The sequence below is a fragment of the Cydia pomonella genome, chromosome 7, assembly GCF_033807575.1.
Source record: "Cydia pomonella isolate Wapato2018A chromosome 7, ilCydPomo1, whole genome shotgun sequence".
NCBI lineage: Eukaryota > Metazoa > Arthropoda > Insecta > Lepidoptera > Tortricidae > Cydia > Cydia pomonella.
The window spans coordinates 22,750,312-22,773,446 of NC_084709.1; the positions used below are offsets into that span (position 1 = coordinate 22,750,312).

General features: G+C 37.9%; 1 protein-coding gene across 1 annotated transcript in view; it reads right to left on the bottom strand.

Moving 5' to 3' along the window:
• Positions 1-1,755: 1,755 nt before the first annotated feature.
• The window catches only part of LOC133520164 (polyamine-transporting ATPase 13A3-like), a 48,707-nt gene continuing 27,327 nt past the window's right edge, over positions 1,756-23,135 (bottom strand). The window contains 8 exon segments of the mRNA XM_061854534.1: positions 1,756-11,845; positions 12,466-12,549; positions 12,965-13,068; positions 13,379-13,527; positions 15,207-15,265; positions 17,732-17,896; positions 20,917-21,071; positions 22,054-22,215. Coding sequence (XP_061710518.1) covers positions 11,747-11,845; positions 12,466-12,549; positions 12,965-13,068; positions 13,379-13,527; positions 15,207-15,265; positions 17,732-17,896; positions 20,917-21,071; positions 22,054-22,215 — 977 coding nt within the window. The 3' untranslated portion in view covers positions 1,756-11,746.

A 23,135-nucleotide genomic window follows, 5' to 3' on the forward strand; every position in this document is an offset into this window, starting at 1 on the left:
CTACCCCGTAAGTAATAGCGGTAAGGGTAGTAAGCAGTAAGGGATAGCGGGCCGGTCCCTGACAAAAACTGCCAAATAATACTCAAACCAGCCATTACCTAGCAAGTTGCTTGAGCATCACTTTCTATAGGAGTTAGAAGATTTAGTAACTTTGTAGTACTTTGGAGGACAATTTCTCCCAATAAGTTGAGTTTGGGCAGCTAAAAAAAATACGTGTCCGTTATTTTAGACTACTCTATAACATATATCAAAATAAATCAAATCGGAGACGGACAGTTGGGTACCGTAAAACCACCCAACTATAGTCCAAAGCTCCCAACTATGGTCCACAAATAAACTAAATTTTTTCGTTCAGGTGTGTATTTTACTATATTTTTGTAGTTCTAAGGCAAAGTATTTTTATAAATGGAAGGTAAAACTAGGAGTAAACCAAATGGAACATTGGTATAGATACTTAATTTCCTTTTAAACTTGTGGACCATAGTTGCAGTATTGGACTATAGTTGGGTGGTTTTACGGTACCCTTCCTTGTTAGATAAATAAATAGTTCATAAGATAAGATCGGGTACACAAAAACTGTAAGTGAGTGCAACATTCGCCGATAAACGTTATGTTTGGCGAAATATTATGCAAATGTATATTGTACCAACTTTTTTTTGGATAAAAAAAAAACTGACAATGTGCTTGGCGCCGTGGGCACGAATAAGGACTCCTTTAGGTGTTCTTGGCGTTCAAAAGGTTAACAGGGAGCATGAAATGAAGGGAAAGCGTATCTGTTTTAGTAGCACAGGAGCAGCGCGACAGTATCTAGACTACCCATTTTTTTCTAACTGTATTAATTAGAAAGGGACGGGTACTCTATCGTACCAATCCTGTGCAAGGCGTACTGTAGTTAGCATTGTTAGAGTCTGACCAAGATAAGTTGGCAGCGATTTTGACAGCCCAGACTAGTGCAAGTGTTATTTTAAACGTCAAACTTCTATGAAATTATGATGTTTACTTAACACTTGCACAGACTGGGCTATCAAAATCGTTGCCAAGTTAGCTTGGTCTGACTTAGCAATGTGTCGAATGTTGAATGCAAATTCTTGAACCGTCTAAATATGGCTTAACTTTGCACCGACTTTCCAATGACAAAGTGTAAGAGAATTTCAATAAAATATGACGTTTATTGTGGTATTTCCACACTCACGTCACAGTCGGTACAGAGATAGCTTGACGTACTCTAGTAGATCTGATATTTCAGTGTCTAAAAGATAATAGATACAATAGGTATGTACACATATACCCCCTTATTCATATATAATAAAATAGAAGTACTAGTGGTCGACGCTGCACTAGTACTCGACATGGGCACTTTATGTCAAAGTGACAAGGATTAAGTTCGAATACAGAAAAATCTTCGTTGTTCGAATTTGACCTATATTTCCATGAAATAAAGTGCCCATGTCGGTGACTAGTGCAGCGTCGAGCACTAGTACTTCTACCTTACGTCGGCAAGGGACAAACGATTATTGGCGGCTTTTCAACTTTAGTACACGTATTCATAAACGTGTACTAATAAAATAAATCTTCGTTGTTCGAATTTAACCTATATTTCCATGAAATAAAGTGCCCGTGTCGGTGACTAGTGCAGCGTCGAGCACTAGTACTTCTACCTTACGTCGGCAAGGGACAAACGATTATTGGCGGCTTTTCAACTTTAGTACACGTTTATGAATAAGGGGGATAAGGTATAATAAAATAACAAAAATGTTTGTGCTATTCGAATAGTTTCACTTTATTCCTATTTAGTATCACACAAATATCAACCAAATAACTGAACTATAACGTCTATAACAAGCGTTTTATTTTGGAACTACAGTCGTAATTTTAATTAGCTAGGCAAAAAAGATAGAAGTGGGTGAATCAACTTTTTTTGTTTTGTTATCCTGTCCCGTTGTCCAAGGGACAACAGTGGCACAGTTTTTTCACTACGTCGGCGGCAAACAAGCACACGGCCCGCCTGATGGTAAGCAGTCTCCGTAGCCTATGTACGCCTGCAACTCCAGAGGAGTTACATGCGCGTTGCCGACCCTAAACCCGCCCCCCCTCGATGAGCTCTGGCAACCTTACTCACCTTGTTTGAAGAGACGTTGTATGCCGTTCTATTAACATGCTTAGTAGGGGGCCCATTATGGACATTGGTTATAACGACCACAAAAACGCAAGTTTGATACATTTAAGTACCATAAAATCAGTATTTCAATGAACTTTTGTCCCCTGGACAACTAATCGTAACCATGGCAACGAGTGACGCTAAAAAGTTGATTCTCCCAAGTACACAATATCGACCATACCACTGCTTGAGAGGAAAGTGGACGACCGCCCCGAAACCGCCTTTCCATACAAACGTAGTCCCCATTTTTCTCTCTGGATATTAATGTTATTAAAAATATTTTGACACAATTTCATGCATGTCAACCATGGTAATACCGATTATAATAATCCAAAAAAGTCTAACGAAGGGGCACCGCTATGGTCAATATATATCAAATTGTGTAATAGTGCATTACTAGAGGCCGGGCAACGAAGTGTTGCAGGCTAAGTAGATATAGACGGCCGAGCGCAGCGAGATCGAATAGGGATACGCAGCTGGCAACCCCATTTCTTGCCAAGATTTGTATAGTGCTTTTCTCAAACTTGCAATGAAAAAAACTAAAAAATTTCAATCAACAACAAGTCAATTTGTCTTATTTGTAGGTTTACACAGCTAAAAACAAATTACGAATCTACTACTATTTGATTGTTGAATGCCATGACGTTGTGTCACTCACTCATCGCACCGGATACGTAGTATTTCCGGACCTAATTTGAATTAAGTCGTGTCAACATTTCATTATAAGTTTGAGAAAACATACTTTCTATAATATTCATATCTAAAGAGGAAAATGTAAACGTTTGAATGGAGAAGCGGTCATCCCCGTTCCTCTTAAAATACGCTGACGCAGGGTAAACGCAGTGACGCGACACGATGTTTTTAAGGAGCTCCCCGTGGTTTTCATCGATTTTTGACTATTTTTGAGTCGTTACGAACATTTGCACCATAGATAGAATTATAAGACAAACGGCTATCGGTTCTTCAATATTTTATCTCCATTCTGGTCTGCCGGATTTTGAAAGAAACGAACACTTTTTTTTAAACATTGTCTAAAAAACACTTTTTACTAGATTGCTGTGAAGGATTTTACATGTACGAAATCTACACATTTGGGTTCGTCTTTGACGTCTCTAAAAACTGGTCAGAGATTTTAATTTTAAACTAATTAACATAAAAGTTATGGCCAGTAAACCAGTTTTTTGGCCTAAAATTGTTCAACTTCGATGCCAAATATCTCGAAGACAGTGAACTTTGAAGTAAATATGGTGTACTATAGTGCAGCCGTTGCTGTTAAGATCGAAGGTCATTGGCGTTAGGGACCCCCTTAACTGCCGACCAGTATGGTCGCGTTCATAAGAACGATATGTAATTTCTTGCGACAGCTTAATTTTCGGTGCATCAGCGTATTTTGGGCTTGGAAAATCCTATACTGATACCTAAATTAGATTTTAACAAGAATGGCGAGTCAATTGAATATATATAATTTACTAGATATACATGTTGTAACACGAGGGGAGCCCGAAAAATTTTAACTACTTATCTTGTTTGTATAATGAAGTAATAACGCCTGCCATTTTAAACCAGCTAATTAAAAATACGATAGTAACATATAACATTTTTGACCTAATGTAAATGTACTTACAATGTTGTTTTTTTTTTACAATAACACTTTGATATTGCGTTTTTCGCTTTCACATCATAAACAATCATGTAATTAGCTATATGTGCACGTGCAAAAGTCATTTGATATACGTTGAATAATATTAAAATGCCCGCGAAAGTTAACATTTTGGCAATAACGTGCGCTGTCATAGCTTTTATGCCGCACTACACACATAGCCAATAGCTCATTTTACGTCAAATTTTACAAATTATGGTACAATACATAGCACAGTGTCTAGGTTTCAAGACTGATCAGGACATGGTACCTAATTATTTACCCATGATATATCTAATAAACATCAATTCAGGCTTAGCCCATACATGCCCACCGAATCCTCTTCAACTCACTGGTAAAACACACACTCATTAAAATTAGTTGGAGGAGTGTAACTTGAAGGTGTTCAGAACAGAAACTACCTTGATCTGGGCTGGGCATATATGGGTTAGGGGTTACGACAATTTTACGATATTTCATAACAAATTACAATGTCGGTTAATTTTTTTCATTCGGTGACCACAATAGGAAGTTATATATTTCATTGCAGTAAAATTTAGGTTTTAATAATATTTCCATTCCCATTCTTATCGTATCGTTCAGAATGATATAGGATTGTTACATTCAATATGTACCTATAGTCTATACACGGTGTTTTTTTTTTTTCGTTAATTTCAAGGTTGCATACCATTAAGTTACATTCTGAAAGACACCGGTATTCTAATTGACTCCATTTCGGAGATAATCAATAATTATTTTTTATCTGATAAGGCCCCTCCGAGCGTGTACACTTGCCTTAGGGCCTGTTTACATATTGATTAGTGTTAAGTACGAGTTTATGCATTTGTAAGTACTATGTCGGACGATTGATGTTCGAAATGACATTGATATGTCACAGTTTTCAATTGTTTGGTTGAGTTAAATCTTATGCCCATGTTACAAAAACGTTATATGGAATATTTAATGATGTTAAATAAAATAAAAAAACAAAATGTATTTTTTTTTAAATTAACTATGCCGTTTAGTTACCTTAACGTACTTACCCATACCCCGAAGTTAACGGAATTTAATAAAAACACGGTGTATAGATATTTTTGTCTTTGCTATTGGGAATTTACATTGGTTAGAGTTATTGATAAAATTATAGAAGAGATGTAAAATCTAAGATAAAACCGTGCCTCGTGTTCGTTCTTATAGCATTAAAAAGAAGATAAGTGATACTGACGTGTTTTTTTTAAATCGCTTTTGAAAAATAAGTCACAGCAAATATGAAACAATTATAAATCATGTACGATGATTTACATTGTTTTATTTATTTATTTATTGATATACTTTCAAAAGTAATACAAACTCGTTTTTTTAACACATTCAATGCCAGACAAAAAACGGTGCACTACCCCAGAAACCGGTGGTCTATAGCCGCGTACAAAACAACCCGCCCAGCGGGTTGTCCGGCATCTGAACAGAGTTCACGAGCGCCCACCAGGTGGGTTCCCGGCAGTGAATGTGTTAAGCGTTTTCATTGAAAAGCCACGTCAAAATTGTTTACCTATTTTCTGATACTAAAAAACGAACTAAGTATAGTTTGATTACTGAAATAAATGGCGAAACAAAGTTACTGAATAATGCATGGGAACTGTACAGCGCCGTATACATCAGCTGTCAAATTAGAAGCAGAATTTTGTCTTAGATTTACACATATTATACACATACAGTCAATGTATCTTTGCATACAGTCAAATAATTACATTAGGTTAAAAAAGTTATTTACATTAAGCACCCGTTTCACTGAGCGACAAAACGTGAAAATGCAAAGCAACGATTTAGAAAATCGATTAAAATACTACTTTCCTATAAGGATCAAAATTCTTTTCGTTGATTTCTGACCACTCTGTCACGCTTGCATGTATGTTTTCTGTCAAATAAATAATAGAAGTCGAGTGCTATTCAATGTCTTTCTAGCTGTAGATTATATATTACATGAGAAAAATTAATAATAAAATTTCATCTCATACAAAAAGCTCTACTCTGTCACATTTTTTGGGAACAAAAAACAAGACAACGAAAAGAAATTTGAACCATAAATTCAGCCTCTATTTACAATAAAATTAACTAAATAGGATTTCGCTTAAAATCGTAAGTACTTTAAAATTAAGATATTGCCCAATACAGCTAACATTCAAGTAGTAATGAGGTAACTGTCGTGTTTGATGACAATGATAAATGAAAATTTACTAGTTTTTAGTTCATGGGGTAAATCGTCCTAAAAGTCCCGAATCAAACGGATAAATTGAGCGCCTTCACAGTAAAGTAAAATAAATGTTATATAGAAATGAAAAAGGGCCCAAGGCCTCCAGTGCCACGGATGGAGTCGAACGAGCGTCTTCTGTATTCACAGCAGACGCCATAACCATTCGGCCACCCGGATCACGGCGGTACTTACTTCATAGATTCAAACCAAGATAAGTTGGCAAGAATTTTTATAGCAGAGACTGTGAAAGTGTTATTTTAAACGTCAAACTTCAATGAAATTATGACGTATAAATCAGACTTGTACAGTCTATTGCATTAAAATTGCTGCCAACTTATCACTTTAGAAGTTCAAATTAGCATTATATGGCTTTTAATTTATTTCATGTTATAAATATAAATAAAAGACAATTTTATGTCTTGTATGTTTGTTTTACATACTTCGTGGTTATTAAGGCAGGGACCAGTTAAAAGGCGATTTACCCAACATTTCATTTCGATTGGATAACCTTTTCACTCTGAAGTTTTTTTTAAGCGCAGAGTCGCATACAAACGAGTTCTTCAAATCTATACTCAATGGACTCGAAAATTAACTGTAGTTGTCATTACATGACAATAATGAATTGTATTCGAATACTTTGGTACGGTCAAGTGTAAAAATATGGGTGCACACAAGTTGATCAAAAACATGTCCCATAGCTCTTACATCGGCGTATTAAGAGTTATGGGACATATTTTTGAGTAAGTTGCGTGCACCCATATTTTTGAACTTAACTGTACTAAACGTAGCGCCAAAGATGCATTGACTTTATGAGATGTATAAAGTCCAAGAAACATTCGAATGTCTCGAAACGCGCGAATTAGATAGTAGCGGATTTTCAGAAAAAAAAGTGTAAGTACCATTTATTTCTAAATACTAACAACTTTTGGGGTTATACCCAGAATCAAGAATTATTGATTAAAACAAAGAAAAAAGACAGCACCATTTTTTCATACAAATTTTGGGTGACGGTCCATACAAAATGTATGTGAAAAGTCGTCATTAAATTTACAAATTTTCCGGATCAATTTTTTTCCTTTTTAATCGATAGTCCTCGTGATTTTGACTAATAATAACCTTTAGTTGATGGTTATTCGAAAAAAAATGGTACACTTTTTTCTGCAAAAGTAAATGGTACACTTTTTTCTGAAAACGCTTAGCTATTATCAATGAATCTTTACTTGTCGGCGAAAAAGTTATCCAATAATCTAAAACAGCTTAGGCAGCTGCATGAATTGAAATTGACTTTTAATTTCATTTGGCTACAACTATTTATAAAATAAACATTCTCTAAAAATTAACGTCTGTTAGACGGAATAATAATTTACGAATGCTAATACATAAATTGAAATAATATATATGTATAATATTAAGTAAACTACAGAATAATATACGGAGTAGGTCGATGACATTTGGTTTGACTTTTTAGCCAAAAATTAGTTACAGTAAATTGACTGCTATTTTTTGAAACATGATCAAAACTTTTAGAATGCCATTTGACTTTGATCCTTATTCTTTCAATGATGTGTGTTAAATATATTAAAAATATTTATTGTTTTCTAGCTTTTATTGCGACACAGGTCAAAGATACATTGATCGAGTAAGATGTGTAAAATCTAAGAAAATTTCGTTCTTAGAATTTGACAGGTAAACGAGATGGCGCTGTACGGTTCCATATATTTTGCGCTAACTTTGATTGTCAAAAGTTGACGTTTACCAATTCAGTGACCGTAAAACATACGGCGCAGTACAGCGCCATCTGTTTTGGATGTCAAACTAAGGGGCACGTTTTTTTCTTAGACTTTACCTATCTATTACAATCAATTCTCTTTGGTAAGAACTAGGTTAAACTGGTTTAAGATACAGCTTTAATGGGTTTGTATAGTAAACGTAAGAACAAGCTTCCCTAATATAATAATTAAGTACTTTTTACAGAACCTTTATATCAATAAAGTTAAAGTATGAAATCAAACCATCCTATCAACGACCTAATCCAAACGGTAAACGTAACTGAGGGCCTGCCTCGAACATCGAAGGCATCTATCTGCCTCTCTCGATACAAGAGCGATAGAGAGGCAGAATTCGATGTTCGCGGTAGGCCCTATGAATTAAGAGCCGTTTCTAAAAAATATATTGAAGCCCTGATTCTTACAGATCCTGGTGTTTTTAGATTCTTTCAACTCAGAATCATTAGCGTATTCAATATTGATGATAACAAAATGTCACAAACATTTGTATGGAAATTGTAGCTCGTCACGCTCATACAAGTTGACGACCGGTCTGGCCTAGTGGGTAGTGACCCTGCCTATGAAGCTGATGGTCCCGGGTTCAAATCCTGGTAAGAGCATATATTTGTGTGATTAACACGGATATTTGTTTCTGAGTCATGGGTGTTTGTATGTATTTAAGTATTTATAATTATAATATATTATATATATCGTTGTCTAGGTACCTACAACACAAGCCTTATTGAGTTTACTGTGGGGCTTAGTCAATTTGTGTAATAATGTCCTATAATATTTATTTATTATAATTTATAAGTGAAAATTTTTCCCACACTAAATCGTGACGTAATGGAACGGACATTTTGGGACATTTATTTTAATGGTAAGATGGAGTATTCTAACGATTCTGAGTAGAATAAGCCCAAAAAAGATTTGTAATCAGATTTTCAATATTTATTTCAGAAAACGCCCATATATATCTCAACAGAGAAATTATCTATAACGATATAACAAATGCCGCGGCCAGGTCAGGACAGGGTGTAACTACTTTTAAAACAAAATAGCAAACGCTGTCTAATCACGGATTCCTAAGCCGTCGGCGATGCCGTGGGAAAAGGGATCTTAATATAGTTAGACCAAGCTAAGTTGGCAGCAAAGATTGTCAAAGAAAACTTTGTAGTTACAGTAAATTGACTGCTATTTTTTGAAACATGATCAAAACTTTTTGAATGCCATTTGACTTTGATCCTTATTCTTTCAATGATGTGTGTTAAATTTGTTAAATATCAAAAAGTGGCGCCGAGGAAAGTCAAATGGCGTTCTAAAAGTTTTAATCATGTGTCGAAAGATGGCAGTAAATTTACGTGGCTACAAAGTTTTCTTTGACAATGCCCCTCTATTTCAAATTCTCTCTCTCTCTCTGATAGCACAGACTGCACAAGTTTTATTTTAAACGTCAAACTTCTATGAAATTATGACGTATAAATAAAAAAAATACAGTCTTTGCTGTTAAAATCGCTGCCAACTTAGCTTGGTCTAACTCTACCGTTACTTTAAATGTGTTTGAAATGCTTGTTATTTTTATTAACGAGTCTGACTGAAATCAACTTTAATGTGTTTGAGTTAAGAACCCTTTTCCTTTAGACGGAATTGTTTGATTAAGAGCGCAAATTCTGTGAAGATTTTTTTTAAATAACCAGCATTCGCTAGTTTATCAAAATTTCATTATATCCACGCCGGTTTATTTTCTTGAAAGTTTATTGCTCAAAATACAGAAATGTACATAAGGCGGACATAATGCCCCATGGTGTTCTCTACAAGCAAATATACAATGATTGAGTAAGATGTGTAAAATCGCCACGCTGCACGCCCCGCCGAACGCTCCGCTTCAAGCGTCCACTCAGGCCTAACTTCGTAATAAATTAGTCAAACTATTGCTGGACTTCTTATTGTCCGACACAAACCCCCTTATTCATAAACGTGTACTAAAGTTACGATGCCGGTAATCATCGTTTGTCCCTTTCCGACGTATCGGTATGATGGAAAGGGACAAACGATGATTAGCGGCATCGTAACTTTAGGACACGTTTATGAATAAGGGGGTTATAGTTTAAAACGCAAACTCCCAATCTTACGCAGAAAATGCGCTCTTCAACATATTCGTGGTAATATAATTACTGTCACTACTAGTATAGATTATATGGTCTGGTTTTACGAAACAGAGCCAAGTATATTATATACTTGGTAATTACATAGAATTTGACACATATTTATTAATTTTTACTAATAAAACTAATGCAGATAATGTTTCTGTTTTAACAGAGAATACGTATGATTGTATTTTGGATAGATGTGGGCTCCACAGTTGTCCTTATTGCGCTAATATGCGGCCCCATTTACGAGAGCGCGACGGATATATTGACTTAATATAAGGTCGACAGGGATAAATGCCACTATGGGGTTATTGCGTCGATTTAAAATCTTTTTTAACACATTCACTGTCCGTGCCCCGTATATGGGTAGCGACAAGCCTCTACTACAAAGCCGTAAGGCTGACAGTTCAGTTTGGGACAGTGAACGTGTTAAACAACGTGAATTACAGCCGAGTTTATAAATATGTATACATTTCTTCACCTTAATCCATTGCAATAAGGTGAAAAAATGTATACATATTTATGATCTCGACTGTACAAAAGCTCCCGTCAATGAAAGCCTACTTGGTAATAAAACGAAACATAGATGCCGTTCCGAACAATCGTATTCGAGAAATAATGAAATAGACGCCATAATCCCATAGTTGCATTTATCCCGGTCGACCATACATAAATTTGATTAGCTTCATCATCATTTGATAATATTTTATTAGCTTCTTTTGAAAACAGATTGTATGTATATTTTCATACAAAGTGTATGATATCGCGGACGCCCGCGATGATTTCAGGTCAGCAACTGAACGCGAACATTGAAATAAGACTTTTTAACCCGTAAAAGGAACTAAAGTCAGGTCTACATAATTCGACCTTGAAATATAATACAAAATCTAGTGATTCTAAAATACTAGGCGAGCAGCGAACATCGAAAAATGGCTTTTTGGTAGGGTTCAAATTAAATATACCGAATTGTCGCTGTTTATGTGTGCCTAGTACAAATACATATTTAATATGGTAATGAAACATGCTCCAATTATTTGCAATAAGCATGTGTGACGTCATTAGCACTTCGCCAGTTAGACTAGGCGAACATGAGTATGTTTTCAAAAGATAATTCTGTATTTCTTTAATAGTGTTACAAAAAGAAACGAAGTATTTAAGCGCTAGAATAGCACAGACATTAAATGCTGCGTATCTGCGTACAAACGTCAAAACTTTTGCCAAAAATATAGACAAATGATTATTGCTTGGTGTCTTCAAACTAGTTGACCCAAAAGCCACGCCTCTACTATTTCGCGGGTCGAATTGATTCAAATTTGACTCTTTTCGCGGGCCATATTGGCAGACTCTTGGTTCGTAGTTTGCAGACCCCTGGTTAAGGACAGAGATACTTAACGCTGCGTGACCGCTTGCGGATTTCGCAGCCGCTGAAAAACATTTATTAACTAAGAATTCCGCAGCGCGTAGAGATAAATATAAATACATCTCACCTAGTGAAACTGAAATATCTGCCGCAACGTGGTTGCAAGCGAACGTCACAGCCGTTAAAAATAAACATAAATTCCCGCAGAACACAGCGCTCCGCCTCCCGGCTACAGTAATAAAACAGAGATACATCTTGCCTAGTGAAACAGAGATATCTGACGCTGCGTGTTTGCAAGCGAACTTCACAGGAGTTAAAAATAAACACAAGTTCCCGCATAACCCAGCGACGGTAAAGAAACAGAGGTACATCTCGCCTGGTGTGACGACGTGTGTGTGTACAGCGCGTGTGCGTGTGTGGCGTCAGCACACGTGCGCGGCGTCGCCGGCGCCGCGCGGCTTGTCGCAGCGCCTCCGGCCGCGGAACATGTCGTGGAACCTGTGCGGGTCGGATAGGGTCGCCTGGAAGGAAAGAGGTCAGTTAATTTTGTAACAACTTTAGCTTACTTTAAGTCATGTTTTGTGAGAAGATACCTAAGGTCCGCTTCAGATAACTCCACCTAACAGAAAACCGCAGTCAAATAACACTAGATTCATAGTGTTGTGTTCCTGCCGATGAGTAAAGTTGCCAGAGCTCAAGGGCGCGGAGTGTTAGAGTCGGCCACGCGTATGTAACTTGCAGGTGTACATAGGCTGCGGAGACTGCTTACTATCAGGCGGGCCGTATGCTTATTTGCCATTGACGTAGTATAAAAAAACTGCACCTACTTGTCGAGTGGCATGTCCACTATAAATGGCACCAACTTTAATAGGAATTCCATGTTTATGGTGGCGTTACCATACTCTTGCCTAATCGTTGCAAAGTTAGCTTTGAGTCTTAAACGAGCTCTATGAGGCATTCCACAAGGTTCGTTTACGAATCTTCCTTCTCCCTTATTGATATTTCTGAATTAGTGAGCCACAACATTGTACAGCCGCTACAGATACATAATTGACCCTCCTACTTGGACTGTTTGTATGCAGGGGGGTCAAATATCTCTGCAGCTAACTGTACATGCTCAATACATTTAGAGAAAACTCACCTCAATGGCGATAGCTAGGATGAGATGTAGCGCCGGCACCAAGAGCAGGTAGATGCGGAAAATGTTCTCCTCCTGAGCTTCCCACTGTATCAAAAATTAAACAAATTAAAATTATTATCGTTAATTAGGCCAAAAATCTGGTTCTCTTCTTAAAAACCTAATGCTTATTCAGCACTTTTGTAGGTTGGCACTTACATATAAATGTTTATTATAACCATAAATTATCGCTAGAAATAAGGCAGGACCAAACACGCTACCCTGGGGCACTCCGAAAGAAATTTGCGACTCTTGGCTGATACGACTACCAACTTACATTTTTAGAAATCTTTTATATAGGTAGCCTCCATATGGTATAAATCCAAAAGTATTATACCCCTAAAACACTTATGATATCAATCTTTTGAATCAAAATGGATGATAAACAGTGTCAAACGCCTTTTTAAAGTCAAAGAATATTGCCCTACATTCATTACGTATTTTAAATTATTTTAGTGCATACCTTGAACGCCTTCACCTCCATGAGGTCAGCAAGCTCCTGCCACGGACAGAACAGCAGCAGAACCACGAACACCGACTGCGTGACTAGAGTCAGCACCATGTAATCTGAAAAAAAAAGTTACGGTAATAGAACTAGAAATATTAAATAATTGAAAAGTGTCGAAATAAAGGATTTCCGGTCGATTGTGAAACAAACGGGCGAGCGAAGCGAGGGCGTTTAGTAACGCAAGGCAGGCAATTTCCGATCGAGGCGTATATAGTGCTTCAGTAGAATAGTTCAGTTCAAATTGATGAGATTGAAATTTCGTGACTTATAATGGAAAAATGCTACATAGCTCAGTTGTAAGAGCGTTGACTTCTGAAAAACGAAGGTTGTGGGTTAGTTAAATAATAACTTTATTACAAAGCTACTTACAATTGGCACAAAACGGTTCCCGGAAGGGCCAGCCTTTGGCGTAGACGCACGCCATGACTAAGTACTGGAACGAGGAGACGATGAAGATCACAGTGTTTTCCCAGCAAAGGACCACTTCCAGTTCTGGGTTGCCTTCCACTTGATGGAACCTGAGTATATGGATATTGTTTCCAATTGTATTATAACAAGTATTTAAACTGTGGAGGGTAGAGGTAAGGAGAACAATCTGTTGTGGGGGAACTGTTGCTTAAGAGGCTGTCAATACCTAGAGCGCGCACACTGTCTTTTTATATCGGAGTAAATGAGATAGCACTGTCGCATGTTACTGGGCCTGGGCAAGGGAATAATAAGAAAAATATTTAAATAAAAAAAGTGGATTATTAGTGTAATATTTTACTCAATAGCGGTTTAGATATAAATGTTTTGAAATTGTGATTTTAATTGCAGACCCATAAGTCAAAACAATAAAGACATAGAACCGTTTAATTGTGATTTAAAGACCAATCTTTGCAATTATTTTCTATCGAGCCGATTTCGTTCAATCATGTATCGAGTACAACCACGGTCTTTGAAATATAATTAATATTAACATATATTTTTCTTACTTGACTAAAACAAATAGTCTTTCTTAAAAAACTGTTTAAGTAACATCAATTTCAAGGACATTGGGTGTTGACAGCCTCTTAAGTGTCTAGCTGCCAGTTGAAAATAATAGTTCGAAATCTCTCCGGTGACGCTGGGGTAGCACAAGGACATGACATGAACTTAGACGTTATTGACGGAGTGAAGTGCGCCGTCAGTGATTTTTTTATCAAAGTCAAAAATCTGTTCGTGATGTATTGTGGCGCCACCTATTTAAGGTTTTTTGGTGGACATCGCTTGTTTTTCTTACCTTACTTCTACTCTCCATAGGTTAAACGGGGTATAAGTATAAAAATAAAATAAAAATCATTTTTCGCAGATCAATGATTTATGGATGTTAGTAACAATTTGGACTTAATAACTAAGTTAGTAGGGGTAGAAAATATACAAAAATACATACTTACAAGAAGTCTCAACCTATTTGGCCCTTCCGATGGCCACTTCGACCCAATATTTAGTCACACGGCAATCAAGACTCTCTGACAATATAGACCGCGGGCCAGGAGCATATTTCGTCAGTCATCGCCTCCCGGCTGATACTTTGTCAGATGATAGTTTAGATGCTGTTTTCTGCTATCGCGGTGGAATGACCGTCAGCTGTAAAATGAACATGTAAGAAATATGCGCCTACCACTTTATGTGCGGCAAAGTATGCGTAATGTGTAAATTGCGTAATCCGTTGATGGCTTTTCAGGCGATTACGCCTGATGAAATGCTACATGCAACGTTTCATGATTTGTTTTTGCTATCATAAAAGGTATATATAGCCCTTATTTTTTACATGTTCATGTGACATAACCGGCTGACGATTTTTTTGATTAATAAGAGCATCTGAACTGTCATTTGACAAAGTATCAAACGGGAGGCGATGACATTTTTTTTAGTTTTACGTGTTTCGGTGGCTGCCATTCCTCGACTCACCAACGGAGCGGCAGCTGACGTCCACGAGGGTTCATCATATCTAGCCGTTCACCACTACACGAGTTTTCAGCCGGGAGGCGATTGGTCATAGAAATTGTTCCTGGCTTGCGGTCTAATACTCTGAGGAGGCCGTTGCTGTTGCCATGCACTCGCCTGAGTAGTGATCCCACACGCTTGCGAAAAAGTCGAACTCGGGGCATAATGCATGTATATTTGTTTTAATAAGATATTTCGGTTATCAAGACAAGGTCATGGTAGTACTCACCAGTCCTGCGCTCGCAACAAGTACAGAGCGGCGAGTTGAAGGAGAAGCACCAGCGCCACCTAATTAAAAAAAATAATTAATAAATAAATGAGCCATTCTCAACCAAAATGGTATTTATTGTCGGTTGTCATAAAGCGCTATTTCCTTATAGCTTCAGTTTGAAATTAACCTTATCGACTACTGATAATGTGGTACCTTTAGGTTGAAAAAGTCGCAAATACTGATATGTAATAGTATTTAGAATTTTTAATTTGAGAAGTGATTAGCTTTTTGAAAGGTTGGAGGGGTTATGAAAAAAATTTTAAGAAAAAAAAACCGACTTCAATGAGGGAGACCGGTGAAAGAACGATTATTGTTGATTTTAGATTTTATAATGAAATTAAAAAGACAGCGTCCTACGCCTAATTATGTAGAAAAGAAAGTAACATGTTATTTTTGCCACTGCACCCACCTTGACACATTTCAGATTTGCCCTATGGTTGACTGGTAAGATACCCGCAATAGGGTATTCGACTGTATTTAAGATCAATTATTTCACACCATGCATGAAATAAAGCACCAGATAATTATTAAAAAAACTAAATAGGATAGAAATATAAAAATGTGCCTTGAAAACCTAACTGCTTGGTAAAGAGAACAAATTGCCAAACGTGAACTATGCATCATCGAAGAGTTTCGTTCTGTTCATCATCAGCAGTTCCACTTCATCAAATGTCACTTCTACAAATGTAAATACTTGATTTGCTAATGAAAATACTAAGATCACTATATATATGCCTTTAACATTTGAGGAGTTCCCTCGAGTCCTCATGGACCCCATCGTCAGAACTAGAACTTGACAAAAATTTGTCTTGAAAATCTAATTTGCTTAACAAACACAGCGAAGAGGACAAATCGCCAAACGTGTACAATGCGTCGTTGAAGAGTACCATTCTGATCATCATCAGCAGTTCCACTTCATCAAATGTCACTTTTTAAAATGTAAATGCTTGATTTGTCAAAGAAAATACAAAAATCACTATATGTATGCCTTTCATATTTGAAGAGTTCCCTCGATTCCTCATGGACCCCATCGTCAGAACTCGAACTTGACAAAAATTTGTTTTCAAAATCTAATTTACTTAACAAACACAGGGAAGAGGAGAAATCGCTAAACGTGTACTATGCGTCGTTGAAGAGTTCCATTCTGATCATCATCAGCAGTTCCACTTCATCAAATGTCACTTTTTTAAATGTAAATGCTTGATTTGTCAAAGAAAATACAAAAATCACTATATGTATGCCTTTCATATTTGAAGAGTTCCCTCGATTCCTCATGTACCCCATCGTCAGAACTCGAACTTGACAAAAATTTGTTTTCAAAATTTAATTTGCTTAACAAACACAGCGAAGAGGACAAATCGCCAAACGTGTACAATGCGTCGTTGAAGAGTACCATTCTGATCATCATCAGCAGTTCCACTTCATCAAATGTCACTTTTTAAAATGTTAATGCTTGATTTGTCAAAGAAAATACAAAAATCACTATATGTCTGCCTTTCATATTTGAAGAGTTCCCTCGATTCCTCATGGACCCCATCGTCAGAACTCGAACTTGACAAAAATTTGTTTTCAAAATCTAATTTACTTAACAAACACAGCGAAGAGGAGAAATCGCCAAACATGTACTATGCGTCGTTGAAGAGTTCCATTCTGATCATCATAAGCAGTTCCACTTCATCAAATGTCACTTTTTTAAATGTAAATGCTTGATTTGTTACAGAAAATACAAAAATCATTATAAGTATGCCTTTCACATTTGAAGAGTTCCCTCGATTCCTCATGGATTCCATCATCAGAACTGAGTTTTGACAAAAACGGGACCAATCTGTATATATATAAATTCAAACAAAAAAATAATTTTCAAAATCGGTTCAGAAATGACGGAGTTATGGAGTAACAAACATTAAAAAAAGAAACAAAAAAAAACATACAACCGAATTGAAAACCTCCTCTTTTGAAATTTTGAAGTCGGTTAAAAAAGGCTTGGAAATTCCCTTTCTTTGTCAAGACAACCGTAAGCGCAATAGCTTTAAGCAATTCGTTCGGAACTTTTGAAAAGATTTCAAGATTTCGAAAGAGGTTCTCAATATAATAATATGTCTCTATTTGTTGTCTCACGAATTACATGATTTTTTACCCCTCCCTTCCTCCTTGTCACACCTGGTCATTTTTGGCAACTCTCCCTGCGCATGTACCTGTGCCACTAGAGGCAGGATGCTGGCGAGCGCGACGAGCGAGACGGGCGGCGAGCGCGGCGCCAGCACGGGCCCCAGGAGGTACTAACAATGTACCTGTGCCACTAGAGGCAGGATGCTGGCGAGCGCGACGAGCGAGACGGGCGGCGAGCGCGGCGCCAGCACGGGCCCCAGGAGGTACTAACAATGTACCTGTGCCACTAGAGGCAGGATGCTGGCGAGCGCGACGAGCGAGACGGGCGGCGAGCGCGGCGCCAGCACGGGCCCCAGGAGGTACTAACAATGTACCTGTGCCACTAGAGGCAGGATGCTGGCGAGCGCGACGAGCGAGACGGGCGGCGAGCGCGGCGCCAGCACGGGCCCCGGCGCCGCGCGGCCCAGCGACAGCGCCAGCAGCGTCGTCAGCACCAGGTCGATGTACAGGAACTGGTAGTTGCCCAGGATTGAGAAGTACTGGAAAATAACACAACTGTTAAATCCGTTACGCATCCAGAATGCTTAGTAGACCTAGTTAGTAAAAACAGGAAATACGCCGAAAGCACTCGAATATAGAAGAGCGCTTAATGCGGCTGGCAAGGGAAACTACACACAGAACACTGGATAAACCAGACTGGATGCAGACAGGCCAAACGAGCCATGCCTGGCATCAACGGAAAGCTCACAAGGGCTCTGTTTCAACTAGGGAAGGTCCGACTGAGTATGGTAACCAGTGTCATAACAAGTTATGGACTATTTAACAAATATCTTTTTATAACAGGTGTCACAGACAGTCCCCTGTGCCGAGGATGCATGGAGACAGAAGAAACAGCCTCTCACGTGGTACTGGAATGCAGCGGAGTGACAACCATACAGGGCAAAACATCTCGGATCCCCGAGGTCCTACTGAATATTAAAGGTTTGATGGCATTCCTCGAGGAGTTGGGCTGGCAAGACTAGCAGACAACCCCCCCGAGTTTACGTATTCTACAGTGGTATTGAATTTACGGGATAAAAACGGGACGGGTTTACAATACGGGACGCGACACTTAAAAACGGTGGTATGGCAACCCTACAGATAGATGGCAGTCTTCAACTGTGCATTTTTCAGAAACTTCCTACCTCATACAGCTAAACTGTGGAATGAACTATCGCCTGCGATATTTCCGGACCGACGAATTTCATACCTTTAGGAAAAGAGCTTACTTAAAGCGTATCTTAAAGGACGGCAACGCACCTGTAACCACTCTGTGTTGCAGGTGTCTACGGGCGACGATATTGCTTATCATCAGGTGATACGTCTTTTCTTCTTTATTCTCTTTTAAGTCGATATTAGAACAGATTAGGCAACGCACTTGTAACCACTCTGGTGTTGCAGGTGTCTACGGGCGACGATATTGCTTACCATCAGGTGATACGTCTTTTCGTCTTTATTTTATTTTAAGTCGATATTAGAACAGATTAAAATACAAACTATCTGTAATATACGTACGTTATACAGAATAACAATAGAGAAAAACTGTATCCATCTGCCGTCCAGCGCTAGTAATTTGACGCAGCAAACATTCAGCTCTTGCGATTGGGATATGGACTTTTCCTGCTCCTTTATTGTTCTATGTCATTTATACATTCATGAACACCAATATAAAAACATACATAAAAGGTTTGAAGGGAAGTCTATATTGTCTATTCCTCATATTTGTGTATTGTGCTTTAAAATCGCTATATGCGATTAATGGCTACCAACCTAAAAAAACCAAATTTATACAGTTTCAAACTAAGTGCGTTGCTGCCAACTTAAAAATATTCATTTGATTTCATACTAGATACAATTGCTTCATAAGTCAGAAACACGCATGTGACACCCGTACTATATTACTATAGCAACACCCACAGACTACGAAGACCGCTTAGCGTTGCTTGTTAGTCTCCATAAGCTACTGTGCCAAAATAGGGAAAACTGTCCAAAAATTTAATATAGCAAAGAGCAAGTACCAGGGCCTCATGAGTTACGAGAAAGTATCGTTGACCAGCCGGGCCGGGCGTGTAAGAAGGTATGCTCGCGTATCTTAGCTGTATAGTTTTGGTTTGTTTACCTATATGATTCTACTAGTTTAAAGTATTATTTTTGTTGACTCGTAGGAAAAGTATTGTTTTATAAGTAGGTCAAACAGGTTGTAAGTTAGTTGTAGGTAGGTTGCATATTGTAGGTTAAACAGGACCTAAAAGTTGAATAGGTATGACGGTAAAACTTTAGTAGAAAGCAATCAAGTATCATTTCTTGGAATACTTTTAGATGATAAGTGCTCTTAGAAATCGCACATCGATAAAGTATATGGGAAAGCAAACAGGTTTGCCTATGCCTTTTGGCGTTAGACAAAAGTAACGGATAGAAAAACTGCTATTCAAGCTTATCATGGCTACGTTTGCTCGGTACTTAGATACGGGATTTTGATATGGGGTAATAGACTTTTTATTGTTCAAAAACAATGCATACGCAGTATCTGTGACAACATGTATCTTGTAAACCTAAAAACAAACAGCTTTGTCTATGTTTTTTGGCGTTTGACAAAAGTAACGGATAGACAAACTGCTATTGAAGCTTATCATAGCTACGTTTGCTCGGTACTTAGATACGGGATTTTGATATGGGGTAACTCGGTGCATATAAATAGACTTTTTATCGTTCAAAAACAATGCATACGCAGTATCTGTGACAACATGTATCTTGTAAACCTATATTCAAAGAACTTAAACTTTTAACAGTGCCATCACTCTATATATTTGAAATGTGTGATTTAGTAAAGGCATATCCAAACCTATTTGAAAAAGTGAGTGATGTGTGGAGTTTCAAAAACCGTTACCCAGATAACTTGTACTTGCCTAGGATAAAAACATTTTTTTTTTAAAACCGTTGCTATCCGATGACCCTCAGATTATTTAATGCTTTTCCGAATAGTTTCAAAAACTTGTCCTTAAGGGAACTGAAAAGGAAACTTTCACAATGAGTGCTAGAGGAATGTTTTTACTTTTTAATCGAATTCTTGGGGAGAGTTGACATTTCCCGTAGCTATTAATTGCAAATCATTAAAAATGTTCAAAACCAAGTTGAAGAAATATATCAGTGATAATGTATATTAAGTATCATCGACTGGCTGGATGTGATTGTAGTTTAAGCGCATTGTAAGCGAACTTTTGTTCTTTATGAGTAATAAAAAATCTTTAAACTATTAAGTAATTAATAAATTAACAATGGTTTGGTAATAATAGTTTAGAATAAGTTTATATATTTGCATGTCTCTACTGGCAAAGCACGTGAAACTTAAAACAGCTGTTATAATACCTTTGTAATGACCATGTTTTAAGCAAATAAAATTTGTGATTTCAAAAACTATTCACTCAAAACATCTAACATTTTTTGACCCTTCTTATAGAACGGTTGCATAAAATACTATTATTCTCTTTGTATAAAGGTAAACATTTGAATGGATACTTACGTTATATAATATGAGAATAGAGAAGAACTGTATGAGCGAATAGAGAGCCATGTATTTGAAGATCGCGAAGCTAGTACTGAGCGCGCATCTGCCTTCGAGCGCTAGTAACTTGACGCAACGAATGTTCTGCTCTTGCGATGTGAAGGGAGCCGCCACTGAAACAGAAAATATGTAATGTCAAATCATAAATCTGACCGAGACCGATTGAGAGCGCTTAAGAGGCTGTCAACACCCAATATCCTTGAAATTGATGTTACTTAAACAGTTTTTTAAGAAAGACTATTTGTTTTAGTCAAGTAAGAAAAATATATGTTCATATTAATTATATTTCAAAGACCGTGGTCGTACTCGACACATGATTGAACGAAATCGGCTCGATAGAAAATAATTGCAAAGATTGGTCTTAAAATCACAATTAAACGGTTCTATGTCTTTATTGTTTTGACTTATGGGTCTGCAATTAAAACCACAATTTCAAAACATTTATATCTAAACCGCTATTGATTAAAATATTACACTAATAATCCACTTTTTTTTATTTAAATATTTTCCTTATTATTCCCTTGCCCAGGCCCAGTAACATGCGACAGTGCTATCTCATTTACTCCGATACAAATAGACAGTGTGCGCGCTTTAGGTATTGACAGTCTCTTAAGATGAACTAGTTCCTTTCGGTCCGTGGTTTTTTTTTATACTACGTCGATGGCAAACAAGCATACGGCCTGCCTGATGGTAAGCAGTATCGGTAGCCTATGTACGCCTGCAACTCCAGAGGAGTTAAATGCGCGTTGCCGACCCTAACCCCTTCCCACCCTCGTTGAGCTCTGGCAACCTTACTCACCGGCAGGAACACAACACTATGAGTAGGGTCTAGTGTTATTTGGCTGCGATTTTCTGTAAGGTGGAGGTACTTCCCCAGTTGGGCTCTGCTCTAGATCTGGAATGACATCCGCTGTGCTGTGCCCTACCACACAGAGCGAGATGACATTCACAATGCCTAAACCTCTCTTGTGGACGTAGTTTAAGGACATACCCGGGTCCAATTGTAAAATTCTCAGTAAATATTGTGGTGGATTTAATTCCTTTTAGTTCTTCGGTCCTGATCGAGTCAAGCCTCAACGTCAGCCAGGCACGCACCGGAGGCGTCGGCTTCGGACAGCGAGACGCCGACGTGCGCGGCCTTGAGCGCGCCGCAGTCGTTGGCGCCGTCCCCGCACATGCCCACCACGCGGCCCGCGCCCTGCAGCGCCGTCACCAGCTGCGTCTTCTGCTCGGGCCCGAAGCGGCCGAACACTATGCCTGGGCAGGGAATAAATAAAACATTGGAGTAAAGAAAGCAAAGGTTGGCTGCAAGTAGCACGTTCAAATATTTTTTAAGAAAAAAAAAACCGACTTCAATGAGGGAGATCCTCGATTCCTCATAGATTCTACCATCAAATCTCGAGCTTGACAAAAAAAAAACTTGAGAACCTAATTTGCCTAACAAACATAACGAAGACGACAAATCGCCAAGCGGGAACTATGCGTCGTTGAAGAGTTCCATTCTGATCAGCATCAGCAGTTCCACTTCATCAAAGGTCACTTTTTTAAATGTTAATCCTTGATTTGTTGATGAAAATACAAAAAACACTATATAATACGGTCCCCAAGCCGCTCCGAGGCCCGATTTAATTGACTCTGCTCGGCCTTACCCACAACCGGCATGAATGTGTTCGGGCTGCTCTCCTGATGACCGTACATGCGGTAGTAAAGCGGAAAAATGGTGGAGGGGATAGTAATGCCGTCACAAAGATGGCGGCTGGACCTATTCTTTTTGGCGGTGTATCTCGAAAACCACTTAACCGATTTTGTTCATCGAGGTGTCAAATAATAGCTTATATTATGGAGATTATTTCCTTTCTTACAAACATTTACATGAAACCTATAGGAAAAAGAAAGATTTTTTTTATAAAATGCATTTTTTTTTTGTAAAATTCTCAGTAAATATTAGCATTTCGCAAATTTTGTTTATTATGAAACATATTGCTTCATTATCAAGGAATATAATGAGCCTTAAAACATACAGATCGAGTAATAAACAATGAAGCTACACATTTTTTTTTTGCGCATGGGTAACGATAACTGGCTTCTACCGCTCGAAACTGTTGACTGTTACGATACGTATTGAATGGAATTTATAAATTATCGGTTTTAATTACTAAAATTATAATGACAATTAT